Source organism: Chelonia mydas, chromosome 11 (assembly GCF_015237465.2).
Source record: "Chelonia mydas isolate rCheMyd1 chromosome 11, rCheMyd1.pri.v2, whole genome shotgun sequence".
In the NCBI taxonomy this organism is placed as follows: domain Eukaryota; kingdom Metazoa; phylum Chordata; order Testudines; family Cheloniidae; genus Chelonia; species Chelonia mydas.
The window spans coordinates 79112513-79130244 of NC_051251.2; the positions used below are offsets into that span (position 1 = coordinate 79112513).

A 17732-nucleotide genomic window follows, 5' to 3' on the forward strand; every position below is an offset into this window, starting at 1 on the left:
CAGGAAATCTGCCAGCTGTGAGAGCGTTTCTAGTCATTTGTAAAATATATATAAAATCCCCTCCCTCCCCCTGATTCTTCCAGGAGGGGCTGCAAGAGCGTCTGTCACTTGATGATTCCCTGTTCTGTTCATTCCCTCTGGGGCACGTGGCGTTGACCACTGTCGGAAGACAAAAAGAAAAGGAGGACTTGTGGCACCTTAGAGACTAAAAAATTTAGTTGCGTATAAGCTTTCGTGAGCTACAGCTCACTTCATCGGATGCATATATTTACAGTGTCATTCATACTTATCTTGCGTCAGATAAGTAATTTGCATATTACATAGCAAGTATGAATGTGAATAACTCACTCAACCAAACCACTGCATGTAGCTATTGGGCTATTTACAGGGATGAAAAACGTCTTCAGATTTTTCGGCGTGCCTTTGCAGCAGCAAACACTTCTATTAAATTGGAAAAGCCTACAGAGTTTAGCATCCCCGATTCAATGGATAACAGAGTAAGACTGTTAAGTCTTTCTTGAATCATTGTAGCATGTAAAGCACTTTTTATCCTTTTTAAATGTGAAGACGACCTTTCACCACCGCAGTTTGAGACTGGGAGTGTCAGGTAAATGTGAAGCGCAACAAAGACATTTGGAAAGACTGTTTGCAAATTCTGCGTGTTCGTTATGGTCAGCATTTGCAGTGGTGTAGGCAGAGCTTGTGATAACGGCTTGGAGGCAAGTTGCTTTACCAGTGAGCACCACTGTACCCATTCACCAAAGATCTCTTCATTGAGGTCACCTGAATAGAATTCAGTTAAACTTCTGAGAGACTCTTTCACAGCCGTACTGTCAAGGTCACCCGTTAAAAAACAGAAACGGTTGTTTATTTCTGAATATGCATGAATTCTTCTGTTGAGATGGCTGCCAAGTGAGTCAACTATGGCGTAGAATGATTCGACTTTGAACTTCTCTTCACCAGTCAGCACGACAGCGGGTTCTTCGCTATCATCAGCCACACGCTTTGGATGATGTTGCTGCTTTAACTGGAAGTTTGCTGTAGAACGTAAAGACATCGCAGATTCATGGTAGTCCTCAAAGCTATTCCATGGTGCTGCCAGCAACTCAGAGAGTGACTTCAGCAGTGTCACAGTCCGCCTGAGTCCATTGTTTCAGACTGCAGAAGTTGACTTGTTTTGTTTACTCTTGTCAGGACACTACTCCAAAACGTTGTCATAAATGCAGCCTCCAACCGAGCCATGGTTCCAGCTGAAGAGAGTTTGCCTCTGCTCGTGTGTAGCCATTCTGCAGCGTGTCCGCACCAAGAGCCTGCAGCAGATTTGTAGTTGCACGATAAACTGCAAAGTGCACCCGCTTGAACTGGCCGCCTTGTGTCACTGAGGCGCTTCGGGAAAAGTTCTCTCTTACTGGCCTCACATGTCTCCTTGTGCAGAGAATCTCGCAAGAGGCCCCCCCCCAGCAATAAGTCGATCCTGAGAAAAATACATACAGGTTTTGGATAAAGCGAAAAAATGTAATTGCATCCGTGCATGACTCTGCAGCTGCAACGCTACGTAGGTTGAGTGAGTGGGTCATGCATGGGATGTACACTGCTTTCTCGTTGCCTGCAATTACCCGAGCTTGCACACCGGAGTAAGTGTCGGGCAGGTTACTAGCCCTGTCGTATGTTTGACCTCTGCAGTCCTTTAGATTGATATTTAGTTTGTCATTCAGGGTTCCATTGATGACATTAAACAGATGAAGACCTGTATGCGATGTAACTGGAACAAAATTCAAGAAGCGTTCTACGGGCGTGCAGTTATTCAGCACGTAGCGCACAGTAAGTGTCAGCTGATCGGTATGGCTCGTATCTAGTGTGGAATCAGTGCTGAAGAAAAAATACTTAGCCAGTTTTAGCTCATCCACAATGACCTGTTTTAGCTTGTCAGCCATGAGTTTAATGAACTCTTCACAGATTGTCGATGATAGATGAGACGTTGTGCCATGACCAGTATTCCCATAGTTGTTGATGTGGCAGGCCAGGAAAGGGTCGTACTCTGCTATGAGCTCTAAGCAGCCCAAAAAGTTGCCATTATTAAGACTGCCAAAGGTTTCATTCGTCCCGCTCAGTGCCAGACCTCGTATTGCCAAAAATTTTATTGTTGCTATGACTCGCTTCAACACTTCTGTCCAGTAATTTCTTTCTTTAATATTTCCATCTGCTGTATGTTTATCAAGGGCTCGAGTCTTCGATAAACACATTGTCTAAGCGGTGAGAGCTTGTCGGTGCTCAGTAGATCTTTCATGGTCACCGAGTCTGCCAATGTGATCCCATGAATCAAATCCTCTCTTGGCTCGTGCAGATGTGCTGTTCGGAGAAAACAATTTGCACATAAAACAGAAGAGGCAGCCAGTCGATGGTGAGTATATGAGCCAGGGCCTTTCAATAATTTCACCATTCAGGGGCACTTGATTGAAGGCTGTATCACAGAGTTTCCTAAAATAAATAAAAAAATTAATACTAATGAATACTCTTCAACATTTCTGCTGAATACAGGCACACGCGTGGGGCATTGAGAGAGTAAGCAGCTCATAGTGTAGTAGTGAGCAAAACCTAGAATGTACATTTTTACATTTAGATAGAGACAGCACAAATCTGCTTATTTCAATTGTCTCTCAAAATGAATAGTGACGTCAACCCCTTTCTGGGAAAAATTGATCTCAAAAAACACTCAAGTAATGTATTAAAAAAAACATAGAAAAGTTATAATTACCTTGTTCTGCCCTTATGTTGTCTTGATGACATTGCCTATTTTCCATCGCGATTTCGGCAGAAATCAGGGCCCACGTCTATGCAGTACTTTGGGTGAAAGCATCAACCGTCCAGAGAGCGGCATCGGAGGAAGGCAATCGTACTAGTGTGTTTTGCAGCAGCAGGTTATCGCTGGGTTCTTTCTTTGATGAGAGGATTTTGTCAGAAGAAACAGCCTGATCTTCAGAACCATGTCCAACGTAGGCTGGACCCGCCACGTACTAGTATCAATTACACACTCATCGTCACTATGAGCACTGCTAGTAGGATTAGTATGGTCACCGGCGGTCTCTATGCTGTTATTAACGAAGTAACTGCTTGTGCAATGCAGTTCCGCCTTCTGCTCTACGCCTCTGTTTCTGAGCACCACGTAAATGTTTTTTCGTCGTTTATTTTCTTTATCGCTGGGACTGGTTTGTTCGTTCTCCTCTATTTACGGTCTCCCGCCCTGCACCTCACTCACGCCTGTGGCAGATTGCAGCGTGTGCACATACGCTGCTGACCTTCCGATGCCACGTGCCTTCCTGGGAACAAATGCAGCGTGGAAAGAAAATGAAAGGGCAGAGTGTGTATGTGGAGGGAGCCCAGGTAGGTCCCTGGAGCGAGGCAGAGGCCGGGGACAAGCACAGTGTGGCAGGTGGGCGGAAGGGTCAGTCACCAGCTGGAGTGAGGCAGGGGCCGGGCCAAGAGCACAGTGGGGTGGGGCAGGGAGGGGCAGTCCACATCTGGAGCGAGGCAGGTGCTGGGGGCAAGCACAGCGAGGCAGGGGGAGGGGTGGACAGGATCCCCCCGGGGCGGTGCAGAGCTGGCACCTACTTCCTTCTGCAGGAGCCGGGTCCTTGTGTGCCAGTTCTCTCTCTCCAGCTGAGCTGCAGCTCCTCCAGGCAGAAGCCGCTGCTCTTCCCGCCCCTCCGGTGGGGAGGCTGGCTGAGGTTACTCCCGTATCCGGACATTTAGTGTCCGGTCAGCAGTGCTGACCACACACTGCCAGGTCCCCTTTTTGCCTCGACTTTCTGGTCGAAAACTTGACACCTGGCAATGGGGGTGCCGCAATGTGGGGGGGTCAGAGGGCCATGGCCCCATCACTTTTAAAAGTGGGAGGGCTATGCCTTAAGGGTGAGCGACGGGGGAAAGGGGGTGGAGGGGAGCAAGTAGTGGGCAGGGGGAGAGGCCAGGAGGTGGCAAGAAGTGAGCAGGAAGTGGGAGGGGAGAGGGGAGTGAGCAGCGGGTGAGGGGAGGGGCCATGGCGCAGAGAGAAGCAGCTCCCTCCACCCCCGGCACATTTCAGGCTCACTTGGCCCCTGTCCCTGCCAGACAGACCTGGGCAAGGAGCGGAAGGGGTAGGACCAGCGACTCTGCACACCAGCCGCTCTGTTCTGGGTGGCGGCTGCCTGGGGAGGACAGAGCCTCTTTCCCTCCCCCATGGCCCGCCAAGCAGAAATCGTGGGGAGGCCAACTGACCCCCCACTTGCCCCCCCAGTGTGTCACTTCTGGAACAAGTGGTGAGGCGGGGCCAGGGAGTGGCAGGCGGGTGGGACCAGGGGATGGAGAGGGGAGAGTGGCAGGTGGGGGTTAGGGGGAGGGCCAGAGAGGAGAGAGCGGCAGGTGGGGGGGGGGGCAGGGGGCAGAGAGGAGAGAGCGGCAGGCGGGGGCGGGGGCAGGGAGGACAGAGTGGCAGGCGGGGGGGGGGGCCGGGGGCAGAGAGGAGAGAGCGGCAGGCGGGGGGGGCCAGGGGGCAGAGAGGAGAGAGCGGCAGGCGGGGGCGGGGGCAGGGGGCAGGGAGGACAGAGTGGCAGGCGGGGGGGGGGCAGGGGGCAGAGAGGAGAGAGCGGCAGGCGGGGGGGGGCCAGGGGGCAGAGAGGAGAGAGCGGCAGGCGGGGGGGGGGGGTCAGGGGGCAGAGAGGAGAGAGCGGCAGGCGGGGGGGGGGCCAGGGGGCAGAGAGGAGAGAGCGGCAGGGGCCGGGGGCAGAGAGGAGAGAGCGGCAGGCTGGGGGAGCCAGGGGGCAGAGGAGAGAGCGGCGAGTTGAGGGGAGGAGGGAAGGGGCCGGGGGCGGAGAGGAGCAAGCAGCAGGCGGGTGGGGCCGGGGGCAGAAAGGAGCGAGCAGCAGGCAGGGTCTCAGGGGGAAGAAGCTGAGCAGGGGCGAGCCTGGGGATGCAGGCAGAGGCAGGAGGGGTAACATTCCAGGCACCGGGGCCCCTTCCAAGTGTGGGCCCGGTGCCACTGTAAACCCGGTACTGGACCTGCTGGCTACAACCCTGGCTGGGGTGAGATGAGCCAGAATCAGAGGACCTTACTCGCAGCACATTTGTGTAAGAGACCCAGCTTTTTCCTTCACTTAATGGACAGTTTGTCTCACTTTCACCAACTCTCACCTGCATGGGCGCCTCTTGGGATCTCCCTTTCTTCAGAGCCCCGGAGAGCCGGGACCCGCAGCTCTTTCCCCCGTTCCAGCCGGGCGACTGTGTCAGGTTTGGGTAGGGGGACTCCTGCTCGTGGGGTGAAATCAGATGAGATCAGAGCGCACTCAGGATTTCTCACAAGGAACCGTCTCCGATTATAACCGGGCCGCACGCCATGAAGGGGGTTACACGGAATCCAAATGGACGGGAACGTGGCCACTGAACCCACTTGGCAAAAGCAGAGGTCTGCATAGGGTGGGGGGGATGGGGGGGGCAGGGGTTGTGTCCCATCCCAAGGAGGAATTTCCAGGATGTGTATGCTCTGGGGGACTTGCTGACTCAGACACGGCTGATATGAAACACTTGCCTGTGTCTGAACCTGCAGAAGCCAGGGCCCTTCCATAGATGGAGCAAGTCTCAGGAATTGAAAGCAGGAATTTTGTGTGCAAATGAGAATTAACATGCGCTGATAACTGTCATGCTTCTTGACAGCTGGAGGGATTGGGATGAATTAGCGTCTACATTACATCTCTGACTCCCCTGTCTCATGGGTGGTAGTGTGGAGGTGAAAGTCACTTTCCCTTGGGATCTGCAGCCTTTGGGACTCAATTCCCTGATGTGCCCATGGAAGAACCTCGAGCAGAAGTGAAACTGGGCATATCAGAAATCCCACAGCTTCTAATAAGCAAGGGGGCAGGAATCCCTGACCGAGCGAGGTCACGGTCTCAGAATTCTGTGACGTCCCCGTAGAGGGCTCTCTGACCGGGGGCCAGCCGAGCCCCCGGCCCCTGGGTGAAATACACAGCCACCTCCTCAAAGGTCACCGCTGTCTGTAACAAACTCAGAACCTGGTGCCCCAGCCACAATCCCATTATAAATAGTGGAGGAGTGCCGAAAGAAGAGGAAGCTCTGGGAGGGGCAGCCGCCCCTACCCTGCACAGAGAAGCCAGCAGGTTTCAGGGGCTGGAGGGAAAGAGAGAGCTCTTTATCCCCACCCCAGCAGAGGTGGTGGCGGGAGGCCTTACATTTATCTCACCCCTACTAGCCAGAGGACAGGAATCCCAACAATCTCTCGATTCCCAGCAGCTGGATCCGAAGAGACAGGGCATCTCCCTTCATGTTTCACAGCAGCCTTGGGCTGACAGGTTCAGGCTGCAGCAGTGGGAGTCTGGTCCATTTTCTCAGTCCTGTACAGGAAGGGGTTGTTTTCACCTCCAGAAATGGGCCCCTTCACCCTCCCCCCCACACCTGGGGGCGTTCCAAAAATCAGGCCTCAGGCAGGACATGTAGCAGCAGGTTTGCCCCGTCCTGCCTCCACCATCACAGACCCACCAGCAGGCCCCTGAAAATCTCTCACCCGAGCCAGCTACGCCTCGGCCATTTCCCCGCCACTTCCCTGGGGAGAACAGAGAGACCTGCTGTGAAACGTGAGTGTTATTCCGCAGCCGGTCAGGGTGGGAGGGCGAATGCAGAGGTTTCCGACGGGGCTTTAGTCCATTTCACAACCGCATTCTCCCCACCGGTCCCCAGCTTTTTCCCTGCAGACAGGAGCTTGAAACGCTGCCATGATGGGAAAACCCTTGGTCACTTTAGTGTGGTGCGCACACGAAGCCTCCCACCAGGACCGAAGCCACCGAGACCATCTCAATAAGGCTGCGATTCCGTGACTTCCGCAGGCCAGTGCAGCTGGCCACAGGCCCGGCCCCGGGCAGCTGGCTGTGGGGAGCGCCTGAGTAGTGGCTGGTATGGCTGACCCCGGGGAGCGCCGGAGCAGCATCCCTCCCCGAGGGTGGCTGGAGCAGTGGGCTTGGGGGCAGCCGTGGGGGCCTCAGAGCAACAGCCTGCTGGGCAGCCAGCCCCCACCGCTGGAGCAGGGGCCCTGGGGAGCAGTGGGGCTCAGGAGTAGAGCTTCAGTCGGGGGATTTATAGCAAAAGCCAGAGACAGGTCACAGGCCCTGAATTTTTGTTTATTACTGTGACCTGTCCAGGACTTTTGCTAAAAACACCCGGACTGAATCTCAGCCTCACATATTAACCCTTCGCAGGCACAGAGTCCCCGACCCCACTGCTAGAAAGGAGCAGGATCCAAAGAGCCGCGTTGGGGGACCCCCCACCCTGTTCCAGGCAGCGCGTCCCCCCAGCAGCGGGGACCGGGCAGAGGCAGGACCTGGCTTCTCCTCTCCCAGCCCCCAGGCCAGGCACTGCCCCAGGGCGGGGGGCTGCAGGGAATGGGAGCGGGGGAGCAGAGCTGGGAACCTCCCTCCCACCATGGGTCCCGCTGCCTCCGCCCCTCACCTGCGGGCTCCGGGAGGGGGCTGGGTCCCCCCGGCCGGGCCCAGAGCGGGGGTCCGTGCCGGGCTCTCCCCGCACCCCCCGCGGGGACCAGCAGCGGCTCCGCCCGGCTGTGAGCCCAGCCCACAATGGAGGCAGCCGCGGGCTCCGTGTCCCGTGGAAACGGGTCCCTGGGCAGGAAGTGAATCGGATTCACTGCGGCGTTCAGCCCAGCCCCGCCCGTGTCCCGCAACCCCCCCGCTGCTGCTGGCCCGGCCCAGGCCCGTCTCCTCGCGGGGGCCCCCCGCGTCCCCCAAAGGTGAGCGAGACTCGGCCCCCGCCTGCCGGGGGGGCGGGTTATGGGGCGCCGGGGGCGGACGCCCCTTGGGCCCCTGGTGCCTGCCCCCCCCGGCCATTTCAAACAGCCCGGGGCCCCCCCTCGCCGCCGGCCGCGCAGCGGAGCCTCGCTCCACCTGGCTGCGGACCCCTGGGGGTGGGTTTGGGCCCCGCCCCCAGCCCCCTGCGGCCAATGGGAACTGGTGGGGGCGGTGCCTGGGGGCAGCTGGGCTGGAGACCCCCCGGCACGCCCCTCCTAGGAGCCCCAGGAGAGCTCCGCAGCCCCCCTCCCCGAGCCTGCACCCCCCCTCCCCTTCCCCAAACTCCCTCGCAAAGCCTGCACCCCTACCCCCCTCCCCGAGCCTGCACCCCCACCCCCAAACTCCCTCCCAGAGCCTGCACCCCCCTCCCTTCCCCAAACTCCCTCCCCGAGCCTGCACCCCCCTCCCGTTTCCCACCCCCCCTCCAACCCCCAAACTCCCTCCCCGAGCCTGCAACCCTCAAACTCTTTCCCACACACCCCTCCGGACCCCAAACTCCCTCCCAGAGCTGAGAGCCCTAAGGGCCAGTCTGGATCTGAGCAGTGGGAAATTGGGGCCCTGGGTCGGGGTGGCATTCTCCTCCCCCTGGGATGTTCTGTGCACATTAGACATTTGTGGGCTGTCATGGAATGGGAATTTTCTGTAATATTTTGTATGAATACTGTGTGTTCCTCAGTTTCCCCTACATGCTGCACGGTTAACTAGGTCGTGGGACCCAGAGATTCAGCTGTGATGGAGAGCTGTTACCTTTGGTACCTAGCACCTAACGACCATGGGTGGCCGACCCCTCAGCAGAAAGCCAGCTGGGTGTAACCAGTTGGGGAGCAAAGGGCTCAGGAGGGGTCAGGTAGAGGGTTGCAGCGTGTGGGTGGCCGGAAGCTGGGACAAAAGGGCTCCGAGGGCTAAGGGCTTACCACGCTTGTAGCTCTCTGTGCTAACCAAGGACTGTCTGCTCTGTGGTCCAGCCAGCTAACAAACCCTTCTGCTGTCCCTGCAGATGTTTGCAGCAGGGTGAACACTCCCTTTGGGGGCACAAGGCTCTCCCTGGTGTCCAACCCAGGTGGACTCGCTGAAGGGGGCTCCCGAAGTGAAGCAGGGGGGCTGAAGACTCCCAGGTTCGGTCCCAGGAGGCGGTCAAGCCACGTCACTTACCCTAGTCTCAGAGTGAGACACTAAGTGGGTCTGGCACCATGAAGGGGCCTGCCCAGGGGCTGTGCCAGAGGCCCTGTGGGATCACTGGGATCCAGGATCGGCATGGAGCCGGAGCTGACCTGTGTCATGCAGTAAACCCTGCAGGGAGGCACTGCCTAGCGGGCTCCTCTGGGGGCTGCAAGAGTCTGGGCCTGGGTGCAGGGTTCAGGCCCGGCTACATACACAAAGGGAGAAGGTCCAGGCAGGGGGGACGGGAACCAGGAGGGGATGCCGGCAGGGCATTCGGGCTGAGCTGAGGTGCCCGGGAAGCAAGCAGATTGGCCCTGGGACATAGGCCCAGCTACCCCCTGGGAGCCCTGACGACACTACAGGATGCCAGGGAGGCCGCTCCAACTCGCTGGCTGGGCTGAGAGGTCCTGGGGGGCAGGGCCCATCTCCAGAGCTGGGTGTGGGGCACCATGGGCTCTCTGGGGATAGCTTCTGTCCTTTTGTTCCGCATCTGTGCGGAACCGAGCACTCGGGGGTCCTGGGCATGACTGGGGTTTCTCGGCCCTGCGGTAATCCAGCAATAGTCTGGGCTGTGGATGTGACGTGGGTTCAAGCAAGGTGGGGAATTTTAGTCAGGACTCCTGGGTTCTATCCCCAGCTCTAGGAGAGGGGAGCAGAGTCTAGTGGGTGAGAGCAGGGGGGCTGCGCCGACCAGCCTGTTACAAGGTAGAACAGCAGCCCTGAGCCACGCTGAGAAGAGATGGACAAATTCCTGGTCAGACACTTGCTACTGTGTGCTGTGTCTGCACGGCAGGGCCCAGAGCGGTGCTACTCCGCCAGCAGGCCATTGTGGGGCAAGGAATAGGACACGGGGGCCTTCGCCCTCCTGGGGGTGCCAGCTCCAATCTGCTGTTAGCGGGCTGGCAGGTGGAGGGTGGGGCGGAGTGGGACTTTTCTGTAATATTTTGTATGAATACTGTATGCACCTCAGTCTCCCCTATATGCTGCAGCGGTGGGGGGGGGGGGAAATGTCTGTTTACTCTTTGCAGAGGCCCAGCGACCCAGAGCTGTACAGACTTCCTGCCTCTCAGGAAGGAGGCTGAGCGACAATACTCTGGCCAAGAACAAAGGACTGAGGAGGAGCAAAACTAGAGACAAAGAGGGGAACGGGATAAAGACGCACAGAGCAGGACCTAAGGGGGCCACACAGCTTGGCTGGGGCTCGGAGATCCCGCAAAGGAACTCTGCTGTAACTTCCATTTCCTTGAGCTGTGTCGGCCTGCGCTGAGTTCCAGTCACCGAATAAACCCGCCTGCTTTGCCAAGGCTGGCTGAGTCCCTGCAAGTACTGAATGGGGGGAATCGCTCCCTTTGGGGGTTCAAGCCTCACAGAGGGCTCCAACCCAGATGGACTTGCTGAAGGAAGAGCTCGGTGTGAAGCAGGGCTGCTAAGCGGTGACACCATGTGGCTTTCCCTGAAGGTAGCGTGGGGCCCTCTGGGAGGGTCCGACACTCCGAAAGGATCTCCCAAGCTCAGTTCCAGGTCTGGGCCAATGAACCGAACCTGTGCAGACATGACAGGGGGGTGCGGAGAGGAGAGAGCCCAGGAGCTCAAGCGCTGGGATCCTGGGGTTCAATTTCTGGCTCTGCAAGTGACTCCATGTGTGAGCCTGGGCCAGTCACTAAATTCTCTGGGCCTCCCACCCCAGCTGTGCCAGTGGGACAATGGCCTGGCCTAGCCCTGCCCTGCCCCATGGTGGGTGGCGGGTGAATGCAGCAGAGATGGGGAGGGGCTGAGACTGGGGGCTTATAAGCCCCGTAGGGAGATGGATGGTGCGAGCGGTGAAAAGGCCAAGCTGTGCCTGACTCATGGAGACTGAGCCCCCCTGGAGCCTCAGTGGGATGATGGACCCTCTGACCCCCATGGCATGGGGTCCCTCAGCACTTCCCTCAACAGTGCAGACCCCCTGCTGTGAGAATCGCACTCGGACTTCCCGGTGTCAGGGAAAGGCAGCTACAAGGTGCCCCCCAGCATTGTGGGGGTGCATTGGACCAGCGCCAATTGCGAGGGGAGAGCGCCCATACCCCACGCCCTGCAGCACAGGCCCCCCTAGGGCTGCGCTGGTGCAAGGACTGCAAGGGGAGAGCACCCCCTACTAAGCCCCCTGCAGCTCACTGGTTTCCATTCAGGTCCCCAGCCAAGGAGGGACCAGACCAAACCCTGCTCAACTGGCAAGTGGGGACACAACCCAGCGGACCCGGGGGGGGGCATGGCCCCTCTTTTTAACACCCCTGCACAGGGGTGCCATTCAGAGGCAACGTGGAGGGTCATGTGGGGTCATGTGCTCCCCATTTCTGCCAGAGCTTGCTGGCCCTGCTGGGTCCCTCAGTGGCAGCTGCTGGAGCTGGTGAGGGGTGCCCCTGAGGGCACGGTAGGAGAACAGCTGGGAACTGCAGGGAGGGGAAACTGAGCCTAAGTGGGGGCTTCCTGGGGGGGACAAACCTTTAAATTGTGACCCCCACTATCAGCAGTTGGGTCTTGGCCCCCCACTTCTAGAAAGTTTCCTGCACCCTTGCCAGCTACGGCCGCCTGCCCTGGGGAAAACGCAGGCAGGATCTGGGGGCTCCTGGGGCTGCTGTTTGGCTCGCAGCTGGGGCTGGCAAGGGGAGGAGCCATGCGTGGGTGGGCTGCAGGAGGGCAGGGCCACTTGACCAAATATGCGGATATTGGTGCCAGCGGAGCATTGTGGGAGTCGGAGAGGGGGGAGACTGTGCTTCGTTTAGGCCCGCGATGCTTCGCGAGGGCTGGGGAAGCATATAGGCCGCGATGGGACGTGGTGCGAGGCACGCCAAGGACTAGGAATCCTGGTGCCATAGGTGGAGTATATGGCACACACAGCCAACTGCAACCGGGAATCGTCATCACCAGCGAGCCCTGGCAGAAGAGTGAGTGTCCAGAGAATTGCTTAATGTTATGTTTGGTTGATGTGGTAACTCATGGTGTTGGATGCTATTCGGTGGGTGAGGATCATCTACCTAGAACACATCACTGGGCATAAGCAAGACCAGGAGAGATGAGCTGGAGTGCCAATGGAAAATGCAGTTAGCAATTAACTGAAATACTTCCCTAGTGGGTTGTATTTTCTAAATGGACAACCTACCTATATTCTGTAATACTGAGGGACAGTCTTCACTCATTGATATATTTGCTTCCCACAGCCAAGTCTCTGTATAACTTTTCATGAGTGATGTACCCAAATACTTTGATGTTAATACCTAAAGTGTATTGTTAAATTTATCCACCTTAATTTGGATTGTTGCTGATTATGTATTATGTGTACCTTATTATGTTTAAAACAAACTTCGTAATTGTGGATAATCTAAGCACGATACTCAGATGTACAGACACGCTTTTCTTAACCTGTGTTCTGTATAATTTTTTAAAATTAGCTTTAAGAAAAATTTTAAATCTGTTCTTATCAGTTTAATATTTGATATGTTCTCTATTTGAGAACTGTATATTAAATGGATTTTTGAAACAGGGAGCTGGATTAGGGGCTTACTCCATCCATCCCATGCATCAACCTGGGGTATTGCAGTGTTTCCAGGAGTGATGTACTTTCCATCCGGGAGAATCTTCTGGTTAAAAGAAAGTGAAAAATATTTCTTATGTTAGTGTCTGCTTTGTAATGCTCATATATTACTCATTTATTTTGGGTTGGTTATTTATATTTTGTTTGTAATTGGGTCTCTCGCGTTGGGGGACTGCTTTTCTTACATTTACTATTGTTTATAGATCACTGAAGTGGCTCTCTTCTTATTTTATTCTCTGTCTGTGCTCGCACGGATCCCCTTCATGCACTTTCCAAACGTGTGTGGTTTGGATCAGGGTTTCATCTGTGTCCCCATGGGAGAGAATGTGGTGGCAGCGGGGCGAAGCTTCGGGGAAAGGGGGGGTTTAGGGGCGGGACTAGGGGGTAGTTGTGGCGCGAGGCTGAGCGCTTGGGGAGAAGGGGAATTGCGAAGGCAGGGGGAATGGGCGTCGTAAGGCTGGAGCCTCATGGGGAAGGAATGGGGCAGGGCCTGGGGGAAGGCATGGGGCGTCAGGGGACTCATGGAATGGGGTGGAGCGGGCTGGCATGGGGTAGGAGGGCCACTGTTCGGGCACTGGTGGGCCCCCCACTTTTACAGACCAGAAATTCCATCACGCTGACCTGCACCCACCCCGCCACCAGAAAACTGCCCTCAGCATGATGTCCCTGCACAGCACAGCTCTCTATTCCTGTTTTCCTGAGCTTAGTGCAAAAGCTGGGGGTCAGCGCAGGGCAGGCATCTGGGTAGTGGCTAGACAAGGCGCTGGACTCGTGGTGAGCGAACCTGTGAGTGTCTGCCACACGCTGCTGGACTGGTTCAGATAGCTGTGCCAGGGCCCAAAGGGGCACCGGGCTCCGGCCTAGCGCTGGCCCAGTCTCTTTGACCTGTTGCTGTAAGTGCTGACGCTGACAGGTGGCGTTACATGTCAGTGGGCGGGTTATGCACATTAGCATTCCCAGGAGCCAGGGAAGCCGGCCACATGAATTAAACGAAGCAGGCGGAAGGAATTCTCTGTCTGCGAGCAGAAGCCGGTGCGGAGAGTTCTTGCTTTGAAGGGTTGTAGGGGAGTGATTTTGGGGCAGTGATTGCCACTTAGTTCCATAGTTCTCAAAGTCTTGTTAATGCTGCCTGGTGTCCGTCTGCGAGCTGCTCCTGCTGGTGTAGAAAGCGGCGGGAGCGGGAGGGCTGCGTCGGGTTGCAGTTCTCAGCTCCTCGGAGCTAAGACCAAGTGTAAGTAGTCTCTTGGTCTATCAAAGGCTGTGACCAAGTGTCTTGATGTTTGGTCTCTTGGCCTTGAGATGAAAACCTTGTCTGTGTCTCTTGGACTGTGAAACATAAATGTTATCTTTTAAGTTACATGTGTTCTTACCAGTGTGATGTCTGATCTGTTCTCCATTGGAGAGCTGTGTGTTGGTGGTGGAGTAGGGGCTTGCTCTGCGCATTACACAAGTCAGCCTGCTATTGCAGCGCTTCCAGGAGCGGGGCCTCTCCCAGCTGAGAAAATCTTTCGGTTCAAAGAAAGTGAAAAGTGAAAACAATTGTGGGGTCAGTATCGGGATTGTGATGTTCCCATGTTTTGTCTTTGTTTCAGGCTGGTTATTAGTGTTTGTTTTTATCTGGGATCTTAGAATCGGGGGCTTTTAGTTTTGTGTTACAGTCAGTTGTAGATCACTTAAGTGTCTCTCTTCTTATTTGTTGGTCTGTTGGTGTTCACACTGCTCTTCTTGGTGCACTTTCCAAAAGTATGTGGTTTGGATCAGCTGTTCATCTGTGTACCCCTGAAAGAGACATTTCTGACCCTTTCCCCTTGGGAAAATATTGTCGTTTCAGTGTAAGGAACAGTCTCTGTCAATGATTTCTCCAGACTAGGAGCAGAAGAGGAGAAAGATTTGAGTCAGAGTGGTAGAGTTTCAGGCCACAAGAAACTGCCAGATAATCTGATCTGACCCCCTGCACGTCCCAGGCCACTACCCCCCACCCAGTGAGTGACCCCCGCAAAGAGCCCAATCATCTGGATGGGACCATCTGTACACTATTCTCTTGTCTGCCGCAGGCAGAGAGTAGGAGGGACTGAGGTGCACCGGATCCTGCGGCCCCTGCAAGGGCAGGGAATTGATTTGGGAGATACACCCAGAGGATTCGAGCAAGCGACCCAAGGTCCCTACAGTAAAATCCCTTCCCGAGCCCCAAAAATGGCAATCGATCAGTTTGACCCTGAGCATGTGAGCAAGACACACCAGGCAAGCATCTGAGAAAGATCAAATATTGAGCCAGTGGGTCCCTGGCCAATCTCTGATGATTCAGAGTCCTACACTGTGCTGGGTTCTCAGTGACTTGCATTAACTCAGGAGAGAGAGAGATAAAGAAAAGAGAGAGGGGGCCCCCAGAGCTAAGCGCTGCAGAGCAGAGACTCCCATCCGCTTCCAAGGAAGGCTGTTACTTGGGAGCTGGAACTTGTTCCCCGAATTCCACTCCCTCTCTCCCAGCTCTCTCTCCCCTTCCTTCTCAATTCAGCCCCAGGTGAAAGTTTCCCCCCTGAAATCGGGATCCCAGCCCCACCCCAAGATGCTGGTTGGTCCATGATGGGGTTTTACTCCTCAGGGACCAAAATCAAGCAGTCCAAGAATGGGAAGGCACAGCCGGAGACTGGCCTTTCCAGATCCTGGTAATGATGGAGATGAGCTCCCAGCCCGGAGGTGTCTATACCTGGCAGGTGGAGCACATCAGCCTGCAGTGCCCCCTCTTACTAGGGTAAGAGACTCTGAACCCGGCACATTCCCTGAGCCCTTGGGGCACCCCTAGCTCTGTGGAGCCCTCGGGAGACAGGGGCATGTCTCAGACCTGTCCCCATCCCTGGGGGCAGAGAGCAGGGACGTTACAAAGGGAAGGAGAGGCTGGGCTTAGCCCAAACCACCCGTGCTCTTCTATTCACAGAGGCGCAGGCTGACTCTGCCAGGGACAAGATGCTGGCTGGGGTCGGGGCTCTGTGCTGTGGTTGGTCTTCATGGTCCTGGGATTCCTCATCTGCCTGAGGAATAAGAAAGGTGAATGGCTCCGGGACAGCACTGCGGCACCAGGAAATGACTCCCCAGTGGGGCCGTGAACAAATCGCACTGGAGAGTTTCACTAGAATTTTGATTCACCACAATTTACTTTAGCTTCCCCTTCCGGCATGAATCAAGTTCTCTAGTGACCAAGGAGCTTCCTGCCCATCTCTCTGCCCACGGCCAGGAAGTGTGGGGCTAATCCCAGCTCCTGGCTTTCCATAAATCTGAGTCAGACCATTCCGACTCAGAGCTACAGTTGTGGCCCTCCTGGCCTCCCCTCCCGGTCTCCTCTCTAGCCCCCCACACTCCTGGAACGTCACGGAGTTGCAGGCACAGTTGGTGGTGTCTGTAAATCAGCCAATTTCTCTCTAGTTATGAAACAAATACACTTCCCCTATTAAAAATATGGAGACCAAACTCACATGAGAAACGCAACAGCAATCCCACCCCTGAATTCTGAGGCTTATTTATTGTACCCTCTACAGTGCTTCCCTTTTTGCCTCAATGCATAAAAAGCATGTAATAACTTGCAGGTCAAAAGGCCGAGTGCATGACACCTGCGTTTCTGTTACGTACGTGGGTACCCTCCGCCCCCATGCCCCCGCACACACCACCACCCTCAGTTCACCCTCCCAGCACTCTCACCATCTACTCACACCCTCAATACAGCCCCTGCCACCCCATCAGCCCTCACCTTCCTCACTTTGGCTGTAAGGATTAGGGCTTTTCCTCTAGCCACATGACTTATGAGGAGAGACTGAGGGAACTGGGATTGTTTAGTCTGCGGAAGAGAAGAATGAGGGGGGATTTGATAGCTGCTTTCAACTACCTGAAAGGGGGTTCCAAAGAGGATGCATCTAGACTGTTCTCAGTGGTAGCAGATGACAGAACAAGGATTAATGGTCTCAAGTTGCAGTGGGGGAGGTTTAGGTTGGATATTAGGAAAAACTTTTTCACTTGGAGGGTGGTGAAACACTGGAATGCGTTACCTAGGGAGGTGGTGGAATTTCCTTCCTTAGAAGTTTTTAAGGTCAGGCTGGACCAAGCCCTGGCTGGGATGATTTAGCTGGGGCTTGGTCCTGCTTTGAGCAGGGTGCTGGACTAGATGACCTCCTGAGGTCTCTTCCAACTCTGATGTGCTATGATTCTATGAAGCCTGAGGACTTTGTCTGCAGCCAGATTAGGAGAGCAGCAGCCATGAGCTATTACATCCTCACATCCCATCTAAACTACATTAAAACAGGGTAATATTGGGCTGTTAGGAAGGCTCCTGTCCTAATGGCACCCACCATCACCAGATAAAGGATCAGATAACGGAACAGATCTTAAGGCGGTTAAAGAAAACTTAGTTTGACGCATTCTGTCTGGCAGGCAATCACTTATAAACAGTTGTGGGTGTAAAATCCCCATTTCTTTATGGTTTTGTCTTTGTGATCCCCACTTCTCTATTGTTTTATCTCTGGTCTCTGTCTGGTTCTTTTATTGTTTTTGTCTGTGACATGGCTCATTTTGCGAGGTGTGAATTAATTAAGGTGGTGAATTAATTAAGGTGGTAGGATTGGTTAGAGAATTTTGTTACACTATGTTAGGATTGGTTTGTAACATTTTAGTACAATGATTGGTTACAGTACAGCTAAGCAAGGCTCAAGTTTCACTATCTAAAGTGGGATCCAAAAGGAAGTTCTTGGGAACCAACTCCAGGACACAGCTCCAAGGTCAGAGCTGCCAGACCTCAACACCCAGCCTCTCCAGATGACCTGATCCTGACTGTCCAGCAGGGAAAAGTTATCTGCCTTTTTGGGACTGGGAGTAGTGAGCATTTTAGGGTTAATGTATGCTTTTTTGGGTAATAACTGTTGCTGACGAGAGGGTAAGTAGGATATTACTGTGTAAGGCTCTGTCACTGGTAAGAGACCCCCAAACCCGCAGTGTCAGGCTCCGCCTGAGCCCTTGGCATGGGGAAAGGGCGGGTGCCTACATTAAGAGGGTTACGCCTTGAGCCCTAGGGCCAGGGTAAAGGTGGGTGCCCCTAAAGGAGTGTGCGACTAACAGAGAATTGTGTGCTGGTAACACAGCCCCCCCTGCGGTCCCCAGGCCATAGTTTAGCCCTC

General features: G+C 55.1%; 2 protein-coding genes and 1 non-coding gene across 8 annotated transcripts in view; 2 read left to right on the forward strand and 1 right to left on the reverse strand.

The window, feature by feature from the left end:
* Positions 1 to 201: 201 nt before the first annotated feature.
* Positions 202 to 7609, reverse strand: LOC114018898 (zinc finger MYM-type protein 1). 5 transcript variants are annotated; one of them, XM_027819762.3, is made up of 5 exons: positions 7489 to 7609; positions 6230 to 6380; positions 5167 to 5280; positions 2756 to 3317; positions 1193 to 2478 (listed from the first exon to the last, which is right to left on the reverse strand). In XM_027819762.3, exon 5 carries the CDS (start codon positions 2241 to 2243, stop codon positions 1215 to 1217), a length of 1029 nt encoding a protein of 342 aa, XP_027675563.2. In that variant the 5' UTR covers positions 2244 to 2478; positions 2756 to 3317; positions 5167 to 5280; positions 6230 to 6380; positions 7489 to 7609; the 3' UTR covers positions 1193 to 1214. The 5 variants fall into 5 exon arrangements, with proteins under 5 accessions (XP_043381040.1, XP_037768491.1, XP_027675563.2 ...); XM_027819760.3 differs by having other exon boundaries at positions 6219 to 6380; XM_043525105.1 differs by lacking the exon at positions 7489 to 7609 and having other exon boundaries at positions 202 to 2478; positions 5167 to 7446.
* A 111-nt stretch (positions 7610 to 7720) lies between these two features.
* LOC114021903 overlaps positions 7721 to 17732 on the forward strand; it is a 139248-nt gene continuing 129236 nt past the window's right edge. The window contains exon 1 of one of the 2 annotated variants that reach the window (XM_043525092.1): positions 7721 to 7783. The gene's annotated coding sequence lies outside the window, so the exon portion shown is untranslated. The remainder of the gene's footprint in view (positions 7784 to 17732) is intronic. The other variant, XM_043525094.1, reaches the window with a different exon arrangement.
* LOC114022628 lies at positions 12413 to 12604 on the forward strand. Its single transcript, XR_003566655.2, has one exon. It is a non-coding gene; the product is annotated as a U2 spliceosomal RNA (small nuclear RNA).